Source organism: Gopherus flavomarginatus, chromosome 2, assembly GCF_025201925.1.
Source record: "Gopherus flavomarginatus isolate rGopFla2 chromosome 2, rGopFla2.mat.asm, whole genome shotgun sequence".
NCBI lineage: Eukaryota > Metazoa > Chordata > Testudines > Testudinidae > Gopherus > Gopherus flavomarginatus.
In genome coordinates, this window is record NC_066618.1 from 32,174,757 (window position 1) to 32,194,436 (window position 19,680).

The 19,680-nt window shown below is 39.2% G+C and overlaps 1 protein-coding gene across 27 annotated transcripts in view; it reads right to left on the reverse strand.

Moving 5' to 3' along the window:
• Positions 1–19,680, reverse strand: part of SVIL (supervillin) — a 149,378-nt gene that overhangs the window by 58,925 nt on the left and 70,773 nt on the right. For 15 of the 27 annotated variants that reach the window (XM_050938955.1, XM_050938969.1, XM_050938968.1 and 12 more), the window contains exons 6-14: positions 18,267–18,945; positions 12,352–12,435; positions 9,317–10,237; positions 8,810–8,980; positions 8,122–8,156; positions 3,994–4,055; positions 3,457–3,596; positions 2,656–2,751; positions 1,272–1,515 (exon numbers count right to left, since the gene is read on the reverse strand). In XM_050938955.1, coding sequence (XP_050794912.1) covers positions 1,272–1,515; positions 2,656–2,751; positions 3,457–3,596; positions 3,994–4,055; positions 8,122–8,156; positions 8,810–8,980; positions 9,317–10,237; positions 12,352–12,435; positions 18,267–18,945 — 2,432 coding nt within the window. The remainder of the gene's footprint in view (positions 1–1,271; positions 1,516–2,655; positions 2,752–3,456; positions 3,597–3,993; positions 4,056–8,121; positions 8,157–8,809; positions 8,981–9,316; positions 10,238–12,351; positions 12,436–18,266; positions 18,946–19,680) is intronic. The other 12 variants (XM_050938973.1, XM_050938952.1, XM_050938977.1 and 9 more) reach the window with 8 other exon arrangements.

The window sequence follows — 19,680 nt, forward strand, 5'->3', positions numbered from 1 at the left end:
CAAAGATCACAGCTCCAGTGCTTAAAGAGTTGCTCTGTTTTAAGATCAAATTCAGCAAGCAAAAAGTTTTGCAGAATATAATACACGGCCACCACAGACTTCCGTCCCACATGCTCCAGTCCCATTTTCTATTCCTCAGATTCCCACACCATCACCGTAAGCAAAGGTGTCAGCCGCTGTGTCCACATGGTGGGTATATAACGTGAATGGAAGTGGAATTCAAGCACGCAGCAGGGAAGTCTAACAGCCTGTTTTAAAAGCTCTCAAGTTTTTGCTGTTAGTGAAAGTGTGGATAAATGAGTGAACATGGCCATTTTGTGAAGTGAGAAAAGGGGGCGTGATCAGTGAGGAAAGGGTGTAGACTTCTTACCAATCACCATGCTGTCCAAGAATCAAGAACAAGCAACTTATTTAAACTCAAATTGATGTAAAATACCTAGAAATGCACCCTTGAGTAACCTGACACCTTCAAGTGATTTCATTCTCAATGTGGTAATACTAAGCAGGTGACATTTCTGCTGCCTTTCCTGCTAGTCTTCCTGGACTGCAGTTTGGCCATTCTGTACTCAAACCTCTGCAGTAAAGGGAGTTCCTCTGCAATTCAGTGGCAGGTATAAGGTCCAAGGCAGAAAGTGTCCATTGCAGAGCAGACAAAACACCACTGAACAAATCACCCCAGTACACAGTTTAATTTGCCATTGCAGGGGTAATCAGAGTCGATGAACACTCTGCCTTTAGAGATCTTATTAACATCTCCATATAGAGAAAAAATGCAGAAACCACCAAGAATAGTGTCCCAACAAGTAAGAGGAACACACACACACTGGCTGCAACGGAGTGTAGAAAACAGTAATAAAGAAATGTGCATAAACAAGGGCTCCAAAGAGCTCTCAAAAATTTTTTAGGCACACTGTGCTTCAGAGTTTGCTTCACTTCAGCCTGGAAAATTGTTCTGACACGATGGGCTCAATCTAACAGAACATCTTTTCTTGTATGCACTATGAAAGGGACAACAATGTATGAATTTTCAGGCCAGAAAGAGCTGCTATTCTTAAATTACCAGTTAAAAAAATACAACTAGATTAAGAGTTTACAGGATGTTCCCTTGTGCGAGGAGCCTGCTTCCTGACAAGCTTTTTCCTGTAAGCAGAAGTACATGCCATGACCTCTGTTGTCAGTATATAGCTGACCTCTGCTCACAACTGTTAAGGAAGCTCACATTGAAATTGAACTTAGCCTGTTTTATGGTGAAAAGTTAAAGTTGGAAGTACCTGCTCAACTTCTCCAAGCGTGACGGGCTGTGTTTGGTAACGAGCATTCATTCTCCTATGTCTAATGTCCCCTCTGCTCCGTGTAGAGATGGTCTTCGATACTGGTTGAGCCAATTTGTTAAACAAAGCCATCTTTTCTGCTAAGCTTAGGGTAGAGGAGTCTGGCTCGCCAGACTGATCTTGCTCGACTGCTTCTTTGATTTCTTCTTTAGCTAAAGTCTTTTGGTGTGCTGATGCCTGTAAACTGAGACAGTGGAACTAAAAATTAATTAAAAAATCTCTTTGTAGGAGTTTATGGTTTAATATTTTAACTTGATATAAAGCCAAGAGAACTGCACACAAAGCATAACAGCCAATATAAAACAGCAGCTTAAGTGGTTACACAGTGTATAAAACATTGGCATCACGCATTTTGATTAAACAACTGCAGACTTATTTTTTTTAAGAGTTAATTTCTTTATAGATTTATTTGGCCAGGGCAAAACATCCTGTTTAAAGGCAACACAAAAGTTGCAATTTACACTTCAAAAAGTATACTTATTTAACTGAAGATTATAGGTTACCTTTCTAGAACTAGATAGGACTGCAATTTCTGCACACAGAATTTGAGCTAATATAAATCTCTAGAATTCTGTTTTGGTAATTTTGAGTGAAATTATGTATAGTAATTTTGAAGTCCACTGCAGTACTTTAATGGCAATTTGATCAACATTGACAGCATATAGGTTCATATAGGCATAATTGTACTCGTCTCTGTATACCTCATTTCACTGAAACTAGTTACAGATCGAAGTTCTAAAGTGCTTTGATATTTAATTATTTTTCTATAATGTATTCTGTAAATACAGCTTGCTGTATATATCTATAACAACAAAAAATTATTCCAAATGCAATTATAGCAAACAGGAATTTATGCTTACACCTATAGATGGTGCAATTTCTTTTCCTTCCATTAATTCTGCAAGCTAAAAATATATATTGAGAAAGACAAATAGGGATGTACTACTTGTGAAATCAGACACCACTAGCTTTGGTATTTTCATTTTAGAGACACAATGCACTTTAAAAAAAAAACAGCAAGGAGGAGTTTTGCTAGGATTTTAACATGCAAGTTCATGTCTTCCATATAGGAAACATGTATGCTCTAGAACAAATAGTTAACCGTGGTTAGAAAGGTCCTAAGTCAAATGCTTAACAAGCAAAAAGATTTAACGTTTTATCATGCAGAAAACTAAATGAAGTTACATGTATCTTTAAAACATTCTTAAAATAAATGTCATTGACTTGTTTGACACACTGATAAGGCATTCAAGGATTATAAGATGCATCTGCTATCCAGGACCCTTGTGCTCCATGTAACATGCAGGTTTCCCGCCCCCAGTACCTGGTAGGTTGTACAGTGCTCTTAACTACAGTGGGACTAGGTATTCTTGTCACTACAGTGTGGGTATTCATAGTACGTGAAGCAGGGGTAGGTTCACTTTAAAAGGAATTGCCAAGGGAGGGAAAATTCACAAGGAGAGAGAAGAAAAAAGCATTAAGAAAAGCATTGTATGAAGAGTTAACAGAAAAGACAATATCAAAACAGCAATGTTTAACAACTACAAGTTATCTGCCGTGATCTTTTGCAAAATAATGCCAGGAACTAAAACCTTAAGACAAATTCTCTCTCTAGAGTTTGCTGGTTTCTCACAAGATAAACCTAATTCTAGTAATTAGGTATGTGCATGTATTCTTTTCTGACAACTGGCTTGCTCTTGCATTTTTCAGAGGGGTTACAGGATGCATGAACAGAGAGGATAAGAAATTTATTTTCAAAACATACATGTGAGATTTACTGAGTTTGCAGGTTTTCTCCAATACAAATATGCTCCATAACACATTGTGTGGTCCTCCTCCTCAAGGCAGAAATCTGTTTCACTTGGCTTACAAACCAATGCTGTAATTAATTTCTCCCCTCAAATATATTACTTCTCAAGCCTTTTCGCCAGATTATAGTTCATGTGTTTTATGCTGCTCTGCAACCCCTATCCCCCCAAACAATCTCTGTGTGGCCACTCCCCATACGTTTCTCAAGGAAGTTGGTTCCTAACAACCTTTTTCCTGACTACCAAGCTGTAAACACCACATGTATGAAATTTAATCTCTGAATTAATGCCAAAGCTAACACATAAATGGAACTTACGTAGCTGCAATGACCACCTCTTCGGTAGTAACTGGTTGGGTGCGTGACCTATCCTGCATACGCCGCAATCTTCTCTCTACTGCTGAATTTCTTGACCGTGGTTTAGGAATATTTTTTCCTTCAAATGATTTTTCCATTTCCTAGGATCAGATACATGTCAGTATCAATAACTCAGAGGAAGAAATTACTGAAGGAAATGTTTGTTTGGCTTTCCTTGACGCCAGGTGTCAAGTTTTTTTGGATGGACTTCTCTGAATTGGCAGTAAGATGTACTATGACAACCAGTACCAGGAGATAAAAATACATATACATATATACACACATATATATAAAAATACACACACATCAGATTACATACAGTGTCCTGAGAACTATGTAAACAATACGCCTAGCACTCATAAGGGGAGAACAGGGCATTGACCTGCATTGGGATATGAATGCTAATACGGCTACAGAGTAAGCATACTAAGGTAGCACTACAGTTTTTGACGTTACCCTTCTGCAAAAATATTTCTGTTGAGAAAACATGATATTTACCCTGAAAAGCAGTCTCTTTGCAGCAACACTCAGCTTGGCTCGTTCATCCAGTTTTTCTTCATCTACAGAAATCAAACAACATGATATAGCAGGAATCTGAAATGTTACACTCTAAATGTAAGTGTTTCAGAGACCAAGTCCAGAAATCCTTTTAATTTCAAGAACAAGCTTACTTAATAGCATCGGACTCACCAAGAGAATGACCAACAGTAAAATGTAAAAGCAAGTTAGTGTCTGTTTAGCTCAACAAAAGTAATGTGACTATGCATATGCATGAAGTAGTGTAAAATTGACTTTTAAAATCAGAATCATTCTTAGGTGCAGCATATTATAACATGATTTAAGAATGGAAAATGATTTTTCTTCTGGACAGTTACTTTACGTACTAGCATTAATTCGATGTCATTCCAATAAGCATATAAAATAAAATCAAAATTATATTGGCCCATGTTTAGATTTTGTATTAAGCCCTGGTCATGCATCAGGAGAACACTGCTAGATAGAAAGGATCAGTAACCATTTTAAGGCTCAATATCTCACCTCACTGTGGCCTAAAACAAATGCTTTATACTAGGGCTGTCGATTAATCACATCACAGTTAACTCACACGATTAATTAAAAAAAATTAATCGCGATTAAAAAAGGAATTGCAATTAATCGCACTGTTAAACAATAGAATACCAATTGAAACATATTAAATATTTTTTGGTATTTTTCAAATATATTGATTTATATTACAACATGGACTACAACGTGTACAGTGCTCACTTTATATTATTTTTATTACAAATATGTGCACTGTAAAAATGAAACAAAAGAAATAGTATTTTTCAATGCACCTCATACAAGTACTGTAGTGCAATCTCTTTATCATGAGTATAACTTACAAATATAGACTTTTTTGTTACATAACTGCACTCAAAATCAAAACAATGTAAAACTTTACAGCCTACAAGTCCACTCAGTCCTACTTCTTGTTCAGCCAATCTCTAAGACAAACAAGTCTGTTTACATTTACGGGAGATAATGCTGCCTGATTCTTAATTTACAATGTCACCGGAAAGTGAGAACAGGCATTCACATGGCACTTTTGTAGTCAGCATTGCAAGGTATTTACGTGCCAGACATGCTAAACATTCATATGCCCCTTCATGCTTCCGCCACCATTCCAGAGGACATTTCCAAGCTGATGATGCACACATAAAAAAAAAATGTGTTAATTAAATTTGTGACTGAACTCATTTGGGGAGAATTTTATGTCTCCTGTTCTGTTTTATCCACATTTTGCCATATGTTTCATGTTATAGCAGTCTCAGATGACAACACAGCACATGTTTGTTTTAAGAACACTTTCATTGCAGATTTGACAAAATGCAAAGAAGGTACCAACATGAGATTTCTAAAAATATCTACAGCACTCGACGCAGTGTTTAAGAATCTGAAGTGCCTTTCAAAATTTGAGCAGGATGAGGTGTGGAGCTTTCTGAAGTCTTAAAAGAGTAACACTCCAATGTGCATACTACAGAACTTGAACCACTAAAAATGAAAATCAATCCTGTGCTGGTGGCATCTGACGCAGATGAGGAAAGTGAACATGCATCAGTCCGCACTACTTTGGATCGTTATCGAGCAGAACCCATCATCAGCATTTACACGTCCTCTGAAATAGTGTTTGAAGCATGAAGGGATATATGAATCTTTAGCACATCTGGGATGTAAATATCTTATGACACTGTCTACAACAGTGTCATGGGAATGCCTGTTCTCACTTTCAGGTGACGTGGTAAACAAGAAACGGGCAGCAGCAACTCCTGTAAAATTGTAACAAAACTTGTTTGTCTGAGCGATTGGCTGGAATAGGATTGAGTGGATGTGCAGGCTCTAAAGTTTTACGTTTTATTTTTGAATGCAGTTTATTTGTGTACATAATTATACATTTGTAAGTTCAACTTTCAAGAGACTGAACTACAGTACTTGTAGTAGGTGAATTGAAAAATACTATTTCTTTTGTTTTGTACAGTGCAAATATTTGTCATTAAAAATAAATATAAAGTCAGCACTATATACTTTATATTCTGTGTTGTAATTTAAAGCAATATATTTGAAAATGTAGAAAACATCAAAAATATTTAAATAAATGGTATTCTATTAATCTTTTTAATCACATGCATAATCGTGATTAATTCTTTTAATCACTTGACAGCCCTACTTTATACCAATACCACCAAATAACCTGTTCCATATCAGATCTTAAGACTAAGATATTCTGATTATTATCTTGCTTCCTGCTTCAAAAAGTTTCAGCTGGTATGCGTAGCAGATACCATTGTCCACCTCCAGCTCTGAAAACCTGTGCTATATGCATCTTGAAAGCTGCAGGGAAAACCAGCTTTCAAATAGCATAAGACATCTGTCATGGATCCACAGGATCGGTGCTATGGCCTCAGCTTTGGAACAGTCTCCAGGAGAAACCCCTTCAGTGGGCCAGACACCCTAGGGATCTCACACTTCCTTCAGGGTAAGCCACATGGCTTCATCATCTCTTTAGACTGGACCTCTGGGCCTTCAGCACTCCTGCTTCACACTGAGCTCCGTTCAGTGAGTGCAACTGAAACAGACCCCCGATGGAGACCTGTACAATCTCCATGGATGAATGCACCTCACCAAGCATTTGCAGTGACACCTGCACTGCGTCGTTAAAACAGTAGGATTTATTTGTTAACTGGAACACAGCACAGGAAGTCCTTGAGGTAGCAGAGCGAAATGAAGGTTAAAGCATAGACCATTCGGGTTAGCCCAGAGCCCAGTCAAGCTGTGGTGAACCACCTGGTTCAAGCTCCATCTTTCTCCCTCCATCTAATTTCCTTCGTCAAACTCCAGGTGGGAGCCCCAACTCCTTCCAGCAGCCAAATCTTATTCCCCACCTCAATCCTCTTTAGTCCTTTGTTCTCAAGCTGGGGAAATGCTGCTCAGCCTCCATGAGGAGAGGTGAGAAATCCATATCCCTTTAGGTCATTGGTTGCTAAGTGTCAATGTCCAGGCAACTGCATTTCCTATTGTCTTCTCCACTGATATGGGGTCTACGGCCCCGACAGTTAGATGCTATTAACTCCTGTGTCATAGCCTTCCCCAAGAGCAAACAGATATGTTCTAACCACACAGGTACTGACTTTCCAAAGTGCTGAGGGATGCTCGACCCCTGGCTCTGCCCCAAGAACCGCCCCCACTGCAACCCTTTCTCAGAGGCCCCACTTCTTCCAGACCCCTCCCTTGAGCTCCTCCCCCTTACCCCCAGCCTCCTGTACACTTCAAACCAGCTGATTGTGCCAGGCAGGAGGCATGAGGAGGAAGGAGGAGGCACCTATCCGCGGGGCCATTTGAAGGGCAGTAGGCACTTGTGGGTTTGGAGAAGCTGATCGGGAGGCTGCCAGTGGGTGCTCAGCACCCACCATTTTTTCCCCGTGGGTGCTCCAGCCCTGGAGCACCCACGGAGTCAGCGCCTATGAACAGGACAGCATATAGGGGAAACTGAGGCACAATCAGGACTCAAAATTATAATAAAATATTCCCACTTTATCACAACACCAAACTCTTACATTTAGCCATTCGTGAGATTAGACATGAAACTAGCTTCTTAATTTGTGTCAGTCAGAACTGAAGTATGTGTATGGGGCAAAGTGATTACCAAAATAGTAGTCAAAATTATGTAGCTTTAAGATCCAATATCTTGCCATTTGCTTGGCTGGAACATTTTGTTAGACTAGTGCAAGTGTTTCCATCAGCAGTAAAGCTTTTCCAAACACTGGTCCCAGACCACTGGTTTGGAGTAATAGATTTTTATTCCTGGTATAAACTCATCTGTACTTTTGGTCAGATACAACTGATTACATAAAGAAAAAGGTAATTTGGCTTAATTCCTTTTTTTGTAATATAAGATTCATTAGGAAGTTGCAGAAGCAACTTTTTGGGCCTAACACTGAATGACAAATCAACCCTTTTAGATACAGCTCAAGGAACATCAAGGCATATTTTAGTTATTCGTGTTCATATTGACATAACTCCCATTTCAAAAAAAACTAAGTTCACAGTTACCCAAGAGGGAATGGAAGTGAAGAGACAGAGACTTACCCTCAGCAGTTGGCATTTCTGGACTCAGAGGGGACCTAGTGAAAATCAGCAAATAAAAAAAAAAAAAAGTCAGCTGGAAAGAAAATCTAGAAACACAAATCTTCCACTCAAATTGTCAGATGGGACACAGAATGTCTTATGAATGAGGAAAATCATGGATGCTTTCCAAGTTTCAATAATTTTCATTAAGGACAACCTCTAACAAAGCGGAAAGGCGAGCAATTCCAGCCAAATTTAAATCTAGTAAAGAAAAATTATTTCAAGTACAACTCATAGAAGATCATAGTTTAAGATTTTCTGCCAGTTCCTCTAACCCAACATTGAGTTTCGGTTTATTTTTTAAAAAGATCTAACTTTACACACACACACACACACACACACAAAAATCATATATTATTACTGAGAACCAATCACATAGCTGCACTTCAGTGTTTTACAACAATTCATTACCTAGTCCTATAACTAGATACCTAGAGAAAATCCTATTTTTTAAAGAAATGAAACTGTTAGGTGTCAGAAGAGCTATATTTCTCGTCTTAAAATGAAGACTTGCCTATTTTTACTTTTATGGTGAAACAAAACCCTTTGTACAATGGTTTTGCTAACATTACTGTGAGAAAATTCTCTTCTCAAACTCATTCATATTTACCTGGACCAGAACACTACATACAGTCTCGCACATGCCTACCTATCCGTTTCCTTTCGTTCTGCTGAAGTGATTGGTTGAGTTCTAAATCTCTCAGAAGTTTTCCTACTTTCACCAGGAGAAAAATAGCGCCTTGGCCTTCGTGACACTCTTTCAGGTTCAGTATTGGCAGACAAATCAGTACCTGATGTTGACATCTCAAATCGAGATTCACTTTTAATCATATGACAGAAAGTGCAAAGAAAAGAGAACAGAAGAGAAAAGTAAAGCACAGATATAGGCATCCCAGCAAAACAATCCACTAAAGATCACTCTGCATGCTCCTACAGTAACATGCACAGAAGTATAGCAAACGTTCCAGCTACCCAACATCATAACTTGCAGTAGCAAGCAGAAGCATAAGAGCAGATTCAGGCTGACTCAGCCTTCAATACACATTGGTGAGAGCTAAGCTGTGTGGTTTAATGCAGAACACTACTGATGCTGAGTTTGTCATTTTGCCAAGGGCGTGCAAGTGTCACACAAAAATATTTCTGAAATGTCACCTACAGTTCAGTTTTCTTGCGGACATTGATCATTTCCAGAAAGGCATTACGGAGTTGAGCAACAGAGACTTTTGTGTCAACCATGCCAGTCTCACCATTAGGCACATTTTCTTCAGCACTCTGGAACGCCATCTCCTTTTTCGTAACAGTTTCCTTACTTTTCAAAGCCTCTGGCTTAGGAGACCCAGTAAAATCAGACATTGAACGAGTCAGGACTTTATGCTTTATCGTAGACACTTCCTGAGCTTGACCTTTCGCCTTAGCAGAATGTGATATGGATCCACTTTGTATATACATAACTGTCTCACTCCTTTCAGTGTTCTCGCGAGTCTTACACTGGGGTTCAGGCACCTGGTGCTTAGTGCACTCTAGCCCTTTCTGAAGCTCTGATGAGTTAGCCTTTGGCTTGCTTATAAGAGATGAGGGAACAGTAGTCTTGCCAAATTCACTTGCTCTAAAATGGTCTCCATTGCTCTTCCCTTCCCTGAGAACCTCAGATTGCAAAATTGGTTTTCCGTTTTTCAAAAGCTGTTCTGTCCCCAAAGGATATTCGTCAGGCTTTGAGCCATAATTCTGAAGTATGTTACTTTTTTCCTTTTCCAGTGCACTGGCTGGTGGGGATTTTGTCATGACGTTGGCATTGTCTGATATTAGGAGGCTGCTAATTGAGATATTTTCTGGATCTTCTGTTGCCATCAATTTGGCAGTATGAGCAACACCAGCAGGCTGAATATATCCATGTATCGGTTGGCGGACTGAACTGAGTGTCTGGCTGGCAACCCTATCAAAGGAAGAAGTTTCTGACTGAAGAGGCATGTAATCAACTGGCACTGGATGAGATTTTTTCTGAGATACAGGGTCTGTGACAAGTTCAGGGCTTCCATGAGCACTTTCCTCTTTCACCAGTTTCTCTCTAACTTTTACTCTTTAAGAAAGAAAAAGGATTAAAGCTGTGACCAGCAGTAACTAGTTTTGGGAAAAACATACATCAATTGTGGGACCAGAGAGCAACATCATATAGTAAAACAAAATGAAAAGATAAACATCTAAGTATTTTAAGGATATACTTTGAAACAAACTCCCCATCTTAAAATCTTGGCATTAACACTAGCCTTAAGAATATTTTAAATTATTTACAGGCACCTAGTACACGTGTGACCTTTCAGAAAGATAACTGAGCAATGAATCACATTTAGAGCAGGTTCCTAGTAATCACAATTCCACTCCTCTGTCGAACGTAATATATTTTCCTATTTTTCAAAATAGAGAATTAGGAGTTGCTTTCTAAAAATATAGTTTTTTGAAGGGTGTCGTTAGTGTGACATTCTGACCTCCTTTTCCTATATGTACTGTTAAGCTGTCAACATACTGATCCTTGCTCACTTTGAAACAAATTAGTCAAATATCTTGGTATCTCCCCATATCCCTTCCAATAAAAGATGTAGAGAATATGTTGCACAGACAAGTCAAAATCTCCATGCAAACCTCAGAAATGCTCCCATTTCAAATGTTGCACACAACTTTATCTATCTTGATAAATGAAACCAAATAATGTTAAGGAGCCTCTCTAAAAATGAAAAACACGTCGGCAGAAAATGGAAGCCCAGTATGGTTGTCACTCTGTGGGCTTGCACAAAACTTACACTGTATGAACATTTAGGAAAAGTTTCACCACATCCCAATGTGCTAAATTTCTGAGAATGTACTGAAACTTATCCCACCTTGGTTTATGTTCTGTTCAACCATTACGATGTACATGCACAAATACAAGCCATCCTCCGCCTCTGGATGCCTGCTGCTGGCTCCCACTGACATCAACAGGAGCTAAGCATAATAAGCACCCGAGGGTAGCATTTGTCCTACACGTAACCACATAATTGTAACACATCTCTAGCATAAATTTTTAGAGCCACAAAATGTGCACAGTGAGACAGTTGAATAACATTTTAAAATGCCATATAAAAAATTAAAGCTATTTCCCCACACTCACCATGCAACTAGTAATCAGTAAGGTGGTTTTTTGCCCTAAGGTTGGGAAAAGCTCATGTACAGTACCAAGCTAACTATTTAGTAGTAATTAACAGATATTCCAACCCTCAAGTAAGTGCAAGTCAAGGCTTGCTACCAACAGACTTTTCCTACTTGCAAAATTTATTTTTACATAAAAACAAGATTTAAAAAAAATAAACTAATGCTTTTGAGCACTAGTATAATCTACTATATTCCCAACTACCTGATGTATCACCCTTTTCATCTGTTTAATATTTTCTCTCCGTTATGAGGATTGGTCCATTTTAAAATGAAGGACCTTACAGTGACTTACTTCAAAATATGAATAAGAGTGCTCATTCTCAAAGTTTAAAAAAATGCCTTTTCGGGGTATTATGCACCCACCAATTACCCAGAACAGTCACTGGGAAGGTTTTCGGAGTCAGATAATTAGTTCAATCAACAGTCTGAAATGCAATGAAGAGTCCTCCCCGGAATGCATGCTTCCAGTTGTGGACTCATTTGATGTTCTGTCAAACTGGAGAATAGCAGTTATTTGTAGCTCTGAATTTGGTTGTTTTGTCTTCCCAGTGACTTAATTCTTAGTCCTCCTCCCCCACTCCAGCCTTAAAAAATAAAACGATCAAGTCTTATTTTTAGTCACATCCTGCATTCGGGGCATAAAGAATTTTGTAATACAAAAATCTGTTGGCTTGCAGAATGCAAGGGGAGGAAAAATGGTTAAGAATAGGCTGAAGATAAGATAAGAAGTTAGCCAAAGACCAATATCATAATAGCTGTGAAGAAAACATTAGGGGCATGTCTAGTTCTTCATGAAAACATCGATTAGTTATAAGTGACAAAAAGCAGATGCTCCAGAAACAAGTTTCCACAGCAGTTTATTGAACAGAAATAGTATTTTCGGATTCACTGCTGTTAAAGGATAAAAAGGCAAATGTTAAATGAGGGCAGGGGAAAGGAGAAGGAGAGGGAAGTCAGTAACAATAGGTATAATCCAATTATTAGCCACACAGCTACATTCTAGGATACCTGGAGGGCCAGCTGATAAGTGAAGGTGTGTCCCCTTCTGAATCTTTCTGAAGAAACCATTCAGGTTTTGCCTTCCCTGTACTACTATAGAAAACAGAATTTCAGATAACTTTCTGGTAAGACGTCAATACATGCACACTCAGTCCCTCCCCACGTTAATCTTAAAACTGTTTTCAAATTTCTCAATTATAAGGTCTTGGTTTCTGAAGTACTGGCACTGCACACTTCTAACTTTAACAAATTTGCATGATAAATTATCAAATAACCCATCTTCACATACAAAAGAATACATAAGAACTTAAGATCAGCCATGCTGGTCAGACCAAAGGTCAGCTAGCCCAGTATCCTATCGTCCAATAGTGACCAATGCCAGGTGTTTCAGAGGGAATGAACCTAACAGGTAATCGTCCAGTGATCCATCTCCTCTGAAAACAACAGAACCCTAAACATTTTGCCAACTAACCATGCCCACATTGTCAGGAACCTGGACATCCACATCTAAATCAACCTTAGGAAGCTACATAGAAAGTAATTTTATTTTACTCCCTGGTTTGACATTTTATATAAGTTACATGGACAGAAGCACTATATTGCACATAGGATTATTGTTAGACTATTTCCTTTATTTGCAATCTAAAGAGCTAAAGTCTACCAAAAGATCTTTAGCCACAAACAAACAGATGACACAAGTTTAATGACGCTAGGAGAATGTATTACCATAGCTTACATGAAATTCTTGCATAAAGAGAATGAACATCAGAAACCTCTTCCCCTCTGAGAGCAATATGCCAGGCTTCAGGAATTCAGATCCAGTAACTCCCAGCCCACTGAGTGGGGAGTATGTGGTCTTTTAGGATAAAGTGGGAAGAGTGAAAATACTCTAAATGAGCAAAGAAACACATTCTTGGCCTGATACTTCTTGCATCAGACTCCAAAATGGAAACAATATATGAGTGCCTACTGAAATTTGAAAGCACTCTAGGCTACAAAAGCCCTTCATGAAACAACTGATATACCATTGTACTCTTTCACAGATGCATTCAATATTTGTAATATCCACAACAAAGAGTCCCACCTCCAGGGCCGCCCAGAGGATTCAAGGGGCCTGGGGTCTTTGGTGGCGGGGGGCACCCACTTCGGCGGTTATTCGGTGGTAATTCAGGGGTCCTTTCACTCCGGGACCCGCCACCAAAGTTCCCTGAAGACCTGCGGTGGGGGCCCCTCACCGCCAAATTAGCAAAGACCCAGCACTTCGGCGGCAGGTCCCGCTTCGGCGAAGACCCGGAGTGGAAGAAGCTCCGGGGTCCTGGGCCCCGCAAGAGTTTTCCAGGGCCCCCGGAGTGAGTGAAGAACCCTGCTCCAGGGCCCCCGTAAAACTCTCGTGGTGGCCCTTGTGGGGACTGGGGCTTGGGGCAAATTGCCCCAGTTGCCCTGCCCCCCCCGGCGGCCCTGCCCACCTCCATAGAAGATCATATACATTTTTAGACAATGATGACGTTTACGTACAAAATGCAATGTAAAGGCACAATGGACCAAATTCTGCTCAGTTACACTGGTGTAAATCTGGAGTAGCTCTTTATAATTTAGTAGAGTCACCCTGGATTTACATACTGCTTTAACAGCTGAATTTGGCAAAAGGATCTTTATTAAACTGAAAAGAATTTAGAATAAGCCTTAAACTCATTAAAAACTCTCTTATTCTGCCTTCCTATAAAAAAAGAGTCGGATAAAAGATCCCAGGGAAATCATATATAGGTACTGTAAATAAATCTGCCTATTTATAATGTTCAGTCTGAAACCTCAACCATAATTATGACTTTTTCCACATCTCTCATTTAAAATCTACCCCTTACTGTTAAAACAATTCTTGTTTTTCATCTTACTAAGATCACACAAAAGGGTGGAATAAGCCTTTCAAAGCACTCCCTGGGGCATTGACCCAGCAGAGATTTGGTTGCCTTGAAACAACAAAACTTTCTCTTGGTTTGTTAGTATGTATTCTGGCATTTATCACAAGAGGCATGAGCAATGAGCATTTGTATTCAATCTCTTGTCCTTTGAAAAGAGTAGCCAAATGTAGGCAAACCATGTTAAAAATGTGAGGTTAATCTGACACTTTATGAATTCTATTTCCATAATTAAGAAGGCAACCCGCCCTCCAAAGATATTCTTTGATACTCTGCGCTTAAAAAATAAATAATCAGTCAAACAAGCCTTCTTAACACAGGAACTTACAAGCTGTATTTGTTTTTAAATTTTAAGTCAGCTGAACACAAAAGTTAAAAGAATCTAACATTGACATTTTAAACTCTGATTTTCAAAGCTCTACACGAGACAAACTGATTGGTAGTCATACCCTGCATAATCACACTTGATGGAGAATACAACAGTAGTAGAACAGACTGCATGAGACAACAGCTCATTCAGTCTCCTGAAACAACTATAAGTATTTCTGAAAAATAGTTCTGATTTCTTTAAACCCTATTATGATGAATTGGAAGACAGACATTCACATTAGTTTTCTGAATATCGTGTGCGTTAGGCCATGTCTATACGTGCAGCGCTGCAGCAGCGCAGGTGTAACAGTACAGTTGCGCCGCTGCAATATAGATGCTGGAACTAGCGGCGCTGGGAGTGCTGCCGCACCCCTGGCTTGAAATGGTTTCCATCACATATAAGGTTTAGAGCAGGGGTCGGCAAACTTTCAGAAGTGGTGTGCTGAGACTTCATTTACTCACTCTAATTTAAGGTTTCACATGCCAGTAATACATTAACATTTTTAGAAAGTCTCTTCCTGTAATTCTATAATATATAACTAAACTTTTGTTGTATGTAAAGTAAATAAGGTTTTTAAAATGTTTAAGAAGCGTCATTTAAAATTACATTAAAATGCAGAGCCCCCTGGACCGGTGGCCAGGACCCGGGCAGTGTGAGTGCCACCGAAAATCATCTTGCGTGCTGCCTTCACCACGTGTGCCATAGGTTTCCTAGCCTGGTATAGAGTTTGGTTCAATGGCTCTCAGCACCTCCACTATACAAATTGTTCCAGCACCCCTGAGCTGCAGCGTGTGTGGTGAAGATGCCATACGCGGACGGGCTCCCCATTGGGATTAAAAAACCACCTCCGCAAGCAGCAGAAGTGATGTCTGCGGAAGAAGCTCTCCCACTGGCATCGCACTGCGTATATCTGTGCTTATGTCAGCGTAACTTATACAGTTCTGGGGGGCGAGGGGAGATACTCACACCCCCGAGCAACATAAGCTTTGCAGACATAGGCTGTAGTGTAGACATAGCCTTACTGTTCCTGTTCAGTTTTGTATTGCTGCCTATTTAAACCCAAAGGATTAAGTCAGACCAGAGTAGGGGGAAACCCACAGGAAACAAAACAATGGCAAGACAAGACAGCCTCAGGTAAATACAGATAATTTGCTTTTTAGGGGCAGTTTTCTACTCTCAAACCGTCACAAAGATCTTTATGCTGTTTCACCAGGAACATAGCCTGGTCTTCCCACCATCCTATTGTGGTGGAAAAGTCCAAATAACATGTTCTGGAGCTGGAAAGTGGTAAAAAACACGGAAGAGAGGGTTATTCTAAAAGTGTCTCCTCATGGCTGTATGCTCTCAGGGTGTTTGCTATGGTTTATTACAGGGGAGAACAAGAACCTCAAATTGAAGTGGACAGGGTCTTGGCTTTGAAGAGTGACAGTCTAATCTCTGTGCCTTTTTTAAGGCTAGAATTTGGTCCACTCCTTTAGCTTCAGGGATTTATAAATCAGAGAAGGAAGAGTCGTGGGGGCTCACATTTTAATTGTTCCTATTAGTAACAGGATTAGTCAGGAGTGATTCATCTTTAGATTAACTGAATAAAGCTTGAGATAGAAGTGTGCAGTGCTTAGTTGAGACCTTCTGTTGGACCAGGCTCCCTGAAACTTCTCAGTAGAATGGAATAGCTGGTCATAAGCCTGCCTTGCAGTTATTTGCATATATAATAACGCAGTCTCAGTTTTGTCAACTTTCTCCAGATAGCTCCCTTAGATGAGCACTTTTTCTCTCAGACTTTTGCTTAAGTGGAGTGTCCAAAGACAGCTGTATGCAGATGCACAAAGGAAGCAGTCTTAAAAATTGAGTTTTCAAGGCTTTAAAATATTAGAAGCACAGGCAGTCCTTGGACTTACGACATAACTGGTTCCTGAAAATTGCATCACAAGTCGAAACGTTACAACTCAGAACCACAGTATACTCCACTGCGGGACTGAGCATCGTAAAGTCGAAACCAAATGTCATAAGTCGAATCAGGGTGTCAATTCAGAAACATCGTAAGTGCCGTTCGTTGTATGTTGAACGTCGTAAAGTTAAGGACTGCTTGTACTATCATCAGTTCTGTCCTATGTGAAACAGAATGGGAAAATAAGCAAAATTGCACAAGTTTACTGAACATGGATAATGGATAGCTGGCTGCATCCATCTACTGGCAGAAAAAGGAAAACCCCAAAAGAGATATTCATACTACAGGTATTAGCCTTTCACTTGGAGGGGGTAGTGGAAACTTTCCTTACACTACTTGAAAGGTGTATAAATACCATGAAACGAGAAATTTAGGAATAATTTAAAGACTTTCAGGAGTTTTAATTCTCTCATTTTAATTTAATAAATTAATTAAGAAAATACGATACACTAAATCAAAGTAACTTGATTTTAATAATCTTTTCCCATCGCTGGTTAAATTTACATAATCCTCACAAATCGTTTCACTTATATTAGTTCTTATAAATTATTCTGAAGTAGTCAAGATTACCCAGCACAGCTAAATCTTACTGACAACAGTTACTGTCCATTTTTAAGATGGTACACTGTCAAACTACTGTTACAGGATGTCTCCATTTCATCTTGTTTCTTTACAGCTTGAGATACATTCACTTACATTAACCTTCAGGGAGCCAAACAACAACTAAAGCTGCATATTTTTAGGAAAAGACGTTGTTCGAAGATGAAGTATTTAGAGAATTACTAGTCAGACTTGTTTCCATTTGCTACAATAAAGCATTTGATGGCTCTCGGACCTCAAAGTAACATCAGCACTCTTATGCTGCTGCTCTCAAATGAAGACTGGGAAATCAGTCTGAATTTCCGATCCACCAGATATCAGACTTCGAGTCATAAGAATGTGAAAACTTATCACTTATGTGGGGAGGACAGAGTGGAAAAGTTTACATCTGAAGTGTTCCAGAACTCAACATATGCAGGATCTCATAAAAGAATATTTATATGATGTATGGGACTATCAACAGAATCAGAATTTGCTTAAATACCATGGCCCTAATTTTTTTTACAATAGTCAGACAATTTTTTTCAACCTACCCAACAAACATTTTAGTTTAAGACTTTCATTTGCAGGCTATGGAAACAGGCTACTTCTATTTAATATTGGCAAAACACTCCATACAGAAAAAAATATATATATAATTTTTTTTACTAAAAAAAGATACTGAATTTGAAGTAAATACATTTAAATTGAAAGTGTTTTCTAGATCAAACAGTAAATGCACATTTTCAAAATGCAGCAAATGTAGTACTGTAATCATCCCCATTCTCAATTTCTCCAGAAATCTCTTTATAAAGGATAGTTGCTTTTCATAAAAGGACCTTCTGGTTACAGTAGCTTAAATCTAAAACACCCAGCAAACACACACATGGACTTGTAAAACCTTACTGCATGTAAGCATAGCAATCCAGTTTTACACGATATGACAATGAGTATCTACATATCAAAAAACAGAACTCAGCTCAAGGCACAGAAGACATAAGCACCAGTGGAGAATTTGTTTATTCAGATAGATCATCTTTAAGTCTTGTCTGTATTGTAGAGAGATTTCTATAAAGGTCAAAGGATACCAATATAGAAAAAGCATACTTACCCTTGTTTGGTGTCACTATACAAGGGCTGGTCATTGTGTGAATGACTTGGTGAAACTGGCTGCTTTGGTGAGGAAAGGGATACTCTGCAAGTTTGCTTTGGTGACATTGGCACTTCCTTAAAGGAGGATTCTTGTTTAGAATATGAAAAGGATGCAGAACCATCCACTTCTGATGACAAGTCCTGAGTCTGTCCAGGAGCACTAACATCCAGTGCTCTTTTATTCTCCAACTTTGAAAGCTCCTCTCTATCTGGAATGCTGTCTTTTTCATGGAAGGAATATTCCTTTGATTCAGAAGCAGTAGTCCATGACTCCTTATTCTCAGACATGGAGGAGTACAGGGAACTATATTCCTTGCTTCGATCCTCCTGCTTGTCGCTTTTTATTTCTTTTTTTTCAGTAGCATCAGGATCTTTTCTTGCCCTGGTATATCTGGATAAATATTCAGAATCTCCCTCAGATTCTAAAGGCAATCCATATTTTTCTGCTAGCTGGCGTCTCCTCTCTGCCTTGTATCTAGCTATTCTTTCTGCTTTCGACTCAAGTCCCTGGGTATCCATGGCTCCTGTGCTATATGTAGGCTCTGAATGTGCTCCTGTAGGTTCTGCTCGATACCTGGATGACCTAGGTTGTTTTTCTACAGAAGAATCTGAAGTTTCCTCCTCTTCATTTGATCTTCCTACAAAAAGTACGCGTGTAGAAGAATTACGAGGGATTAGTGACTTGTCCTGAATTCACACTTTATTAAAAATATTATTCAAATCTGTTTGGAGCATCACACCTGCCATTCAGTAAGCAGGCTTCAACCGCATATAGCGTGACTTTTTCTTTTTAGTTATTATAGGTTTTTGCAATTCAAATAACTAGCAAAACTGTTTATGGATACTCCCATGAACTACTCCAAAATAATCCTCTACTTCTTGCGCTGACATCTCCAAAACACATACAAACAAACAAGGAAATGCTTTTGAATACTGAGTATGTATTCCACCTTCAGAAGGAAGTTAGGAATCTTAAAATAACCTACAGGATTTAAAAATAAAAGCAGTGTCTCTTTCTAAAATGGTGGACGAACAGAGATACTGTACAAAGATCAATCAAAGCCAGATAGAAAACTGAAAAAGTACCGTATATACTCAGTCATAAGCCAGGCAACTCCCTTAAGATGGAAAATTTTTATAACCCATTCATAAGTGGACCCTATAATTCAGGGGTTAGCAAACTTTGGCTCCAGGACCATCAGGATAAGTCGCTCGGGGGCCGAGATGGTTTGTTTACCTTGAGCAGGCACGGAGGTAAACCCAAGTAAATAAAGCATCCCAGCATGCCAACTGCTTACCCTGACGGGCCGGGACAGCAACTGATGAGGAAATTTTTTTTGGGGGGGGGTGGGGAGGGAGAGAAGCTGGGAGTC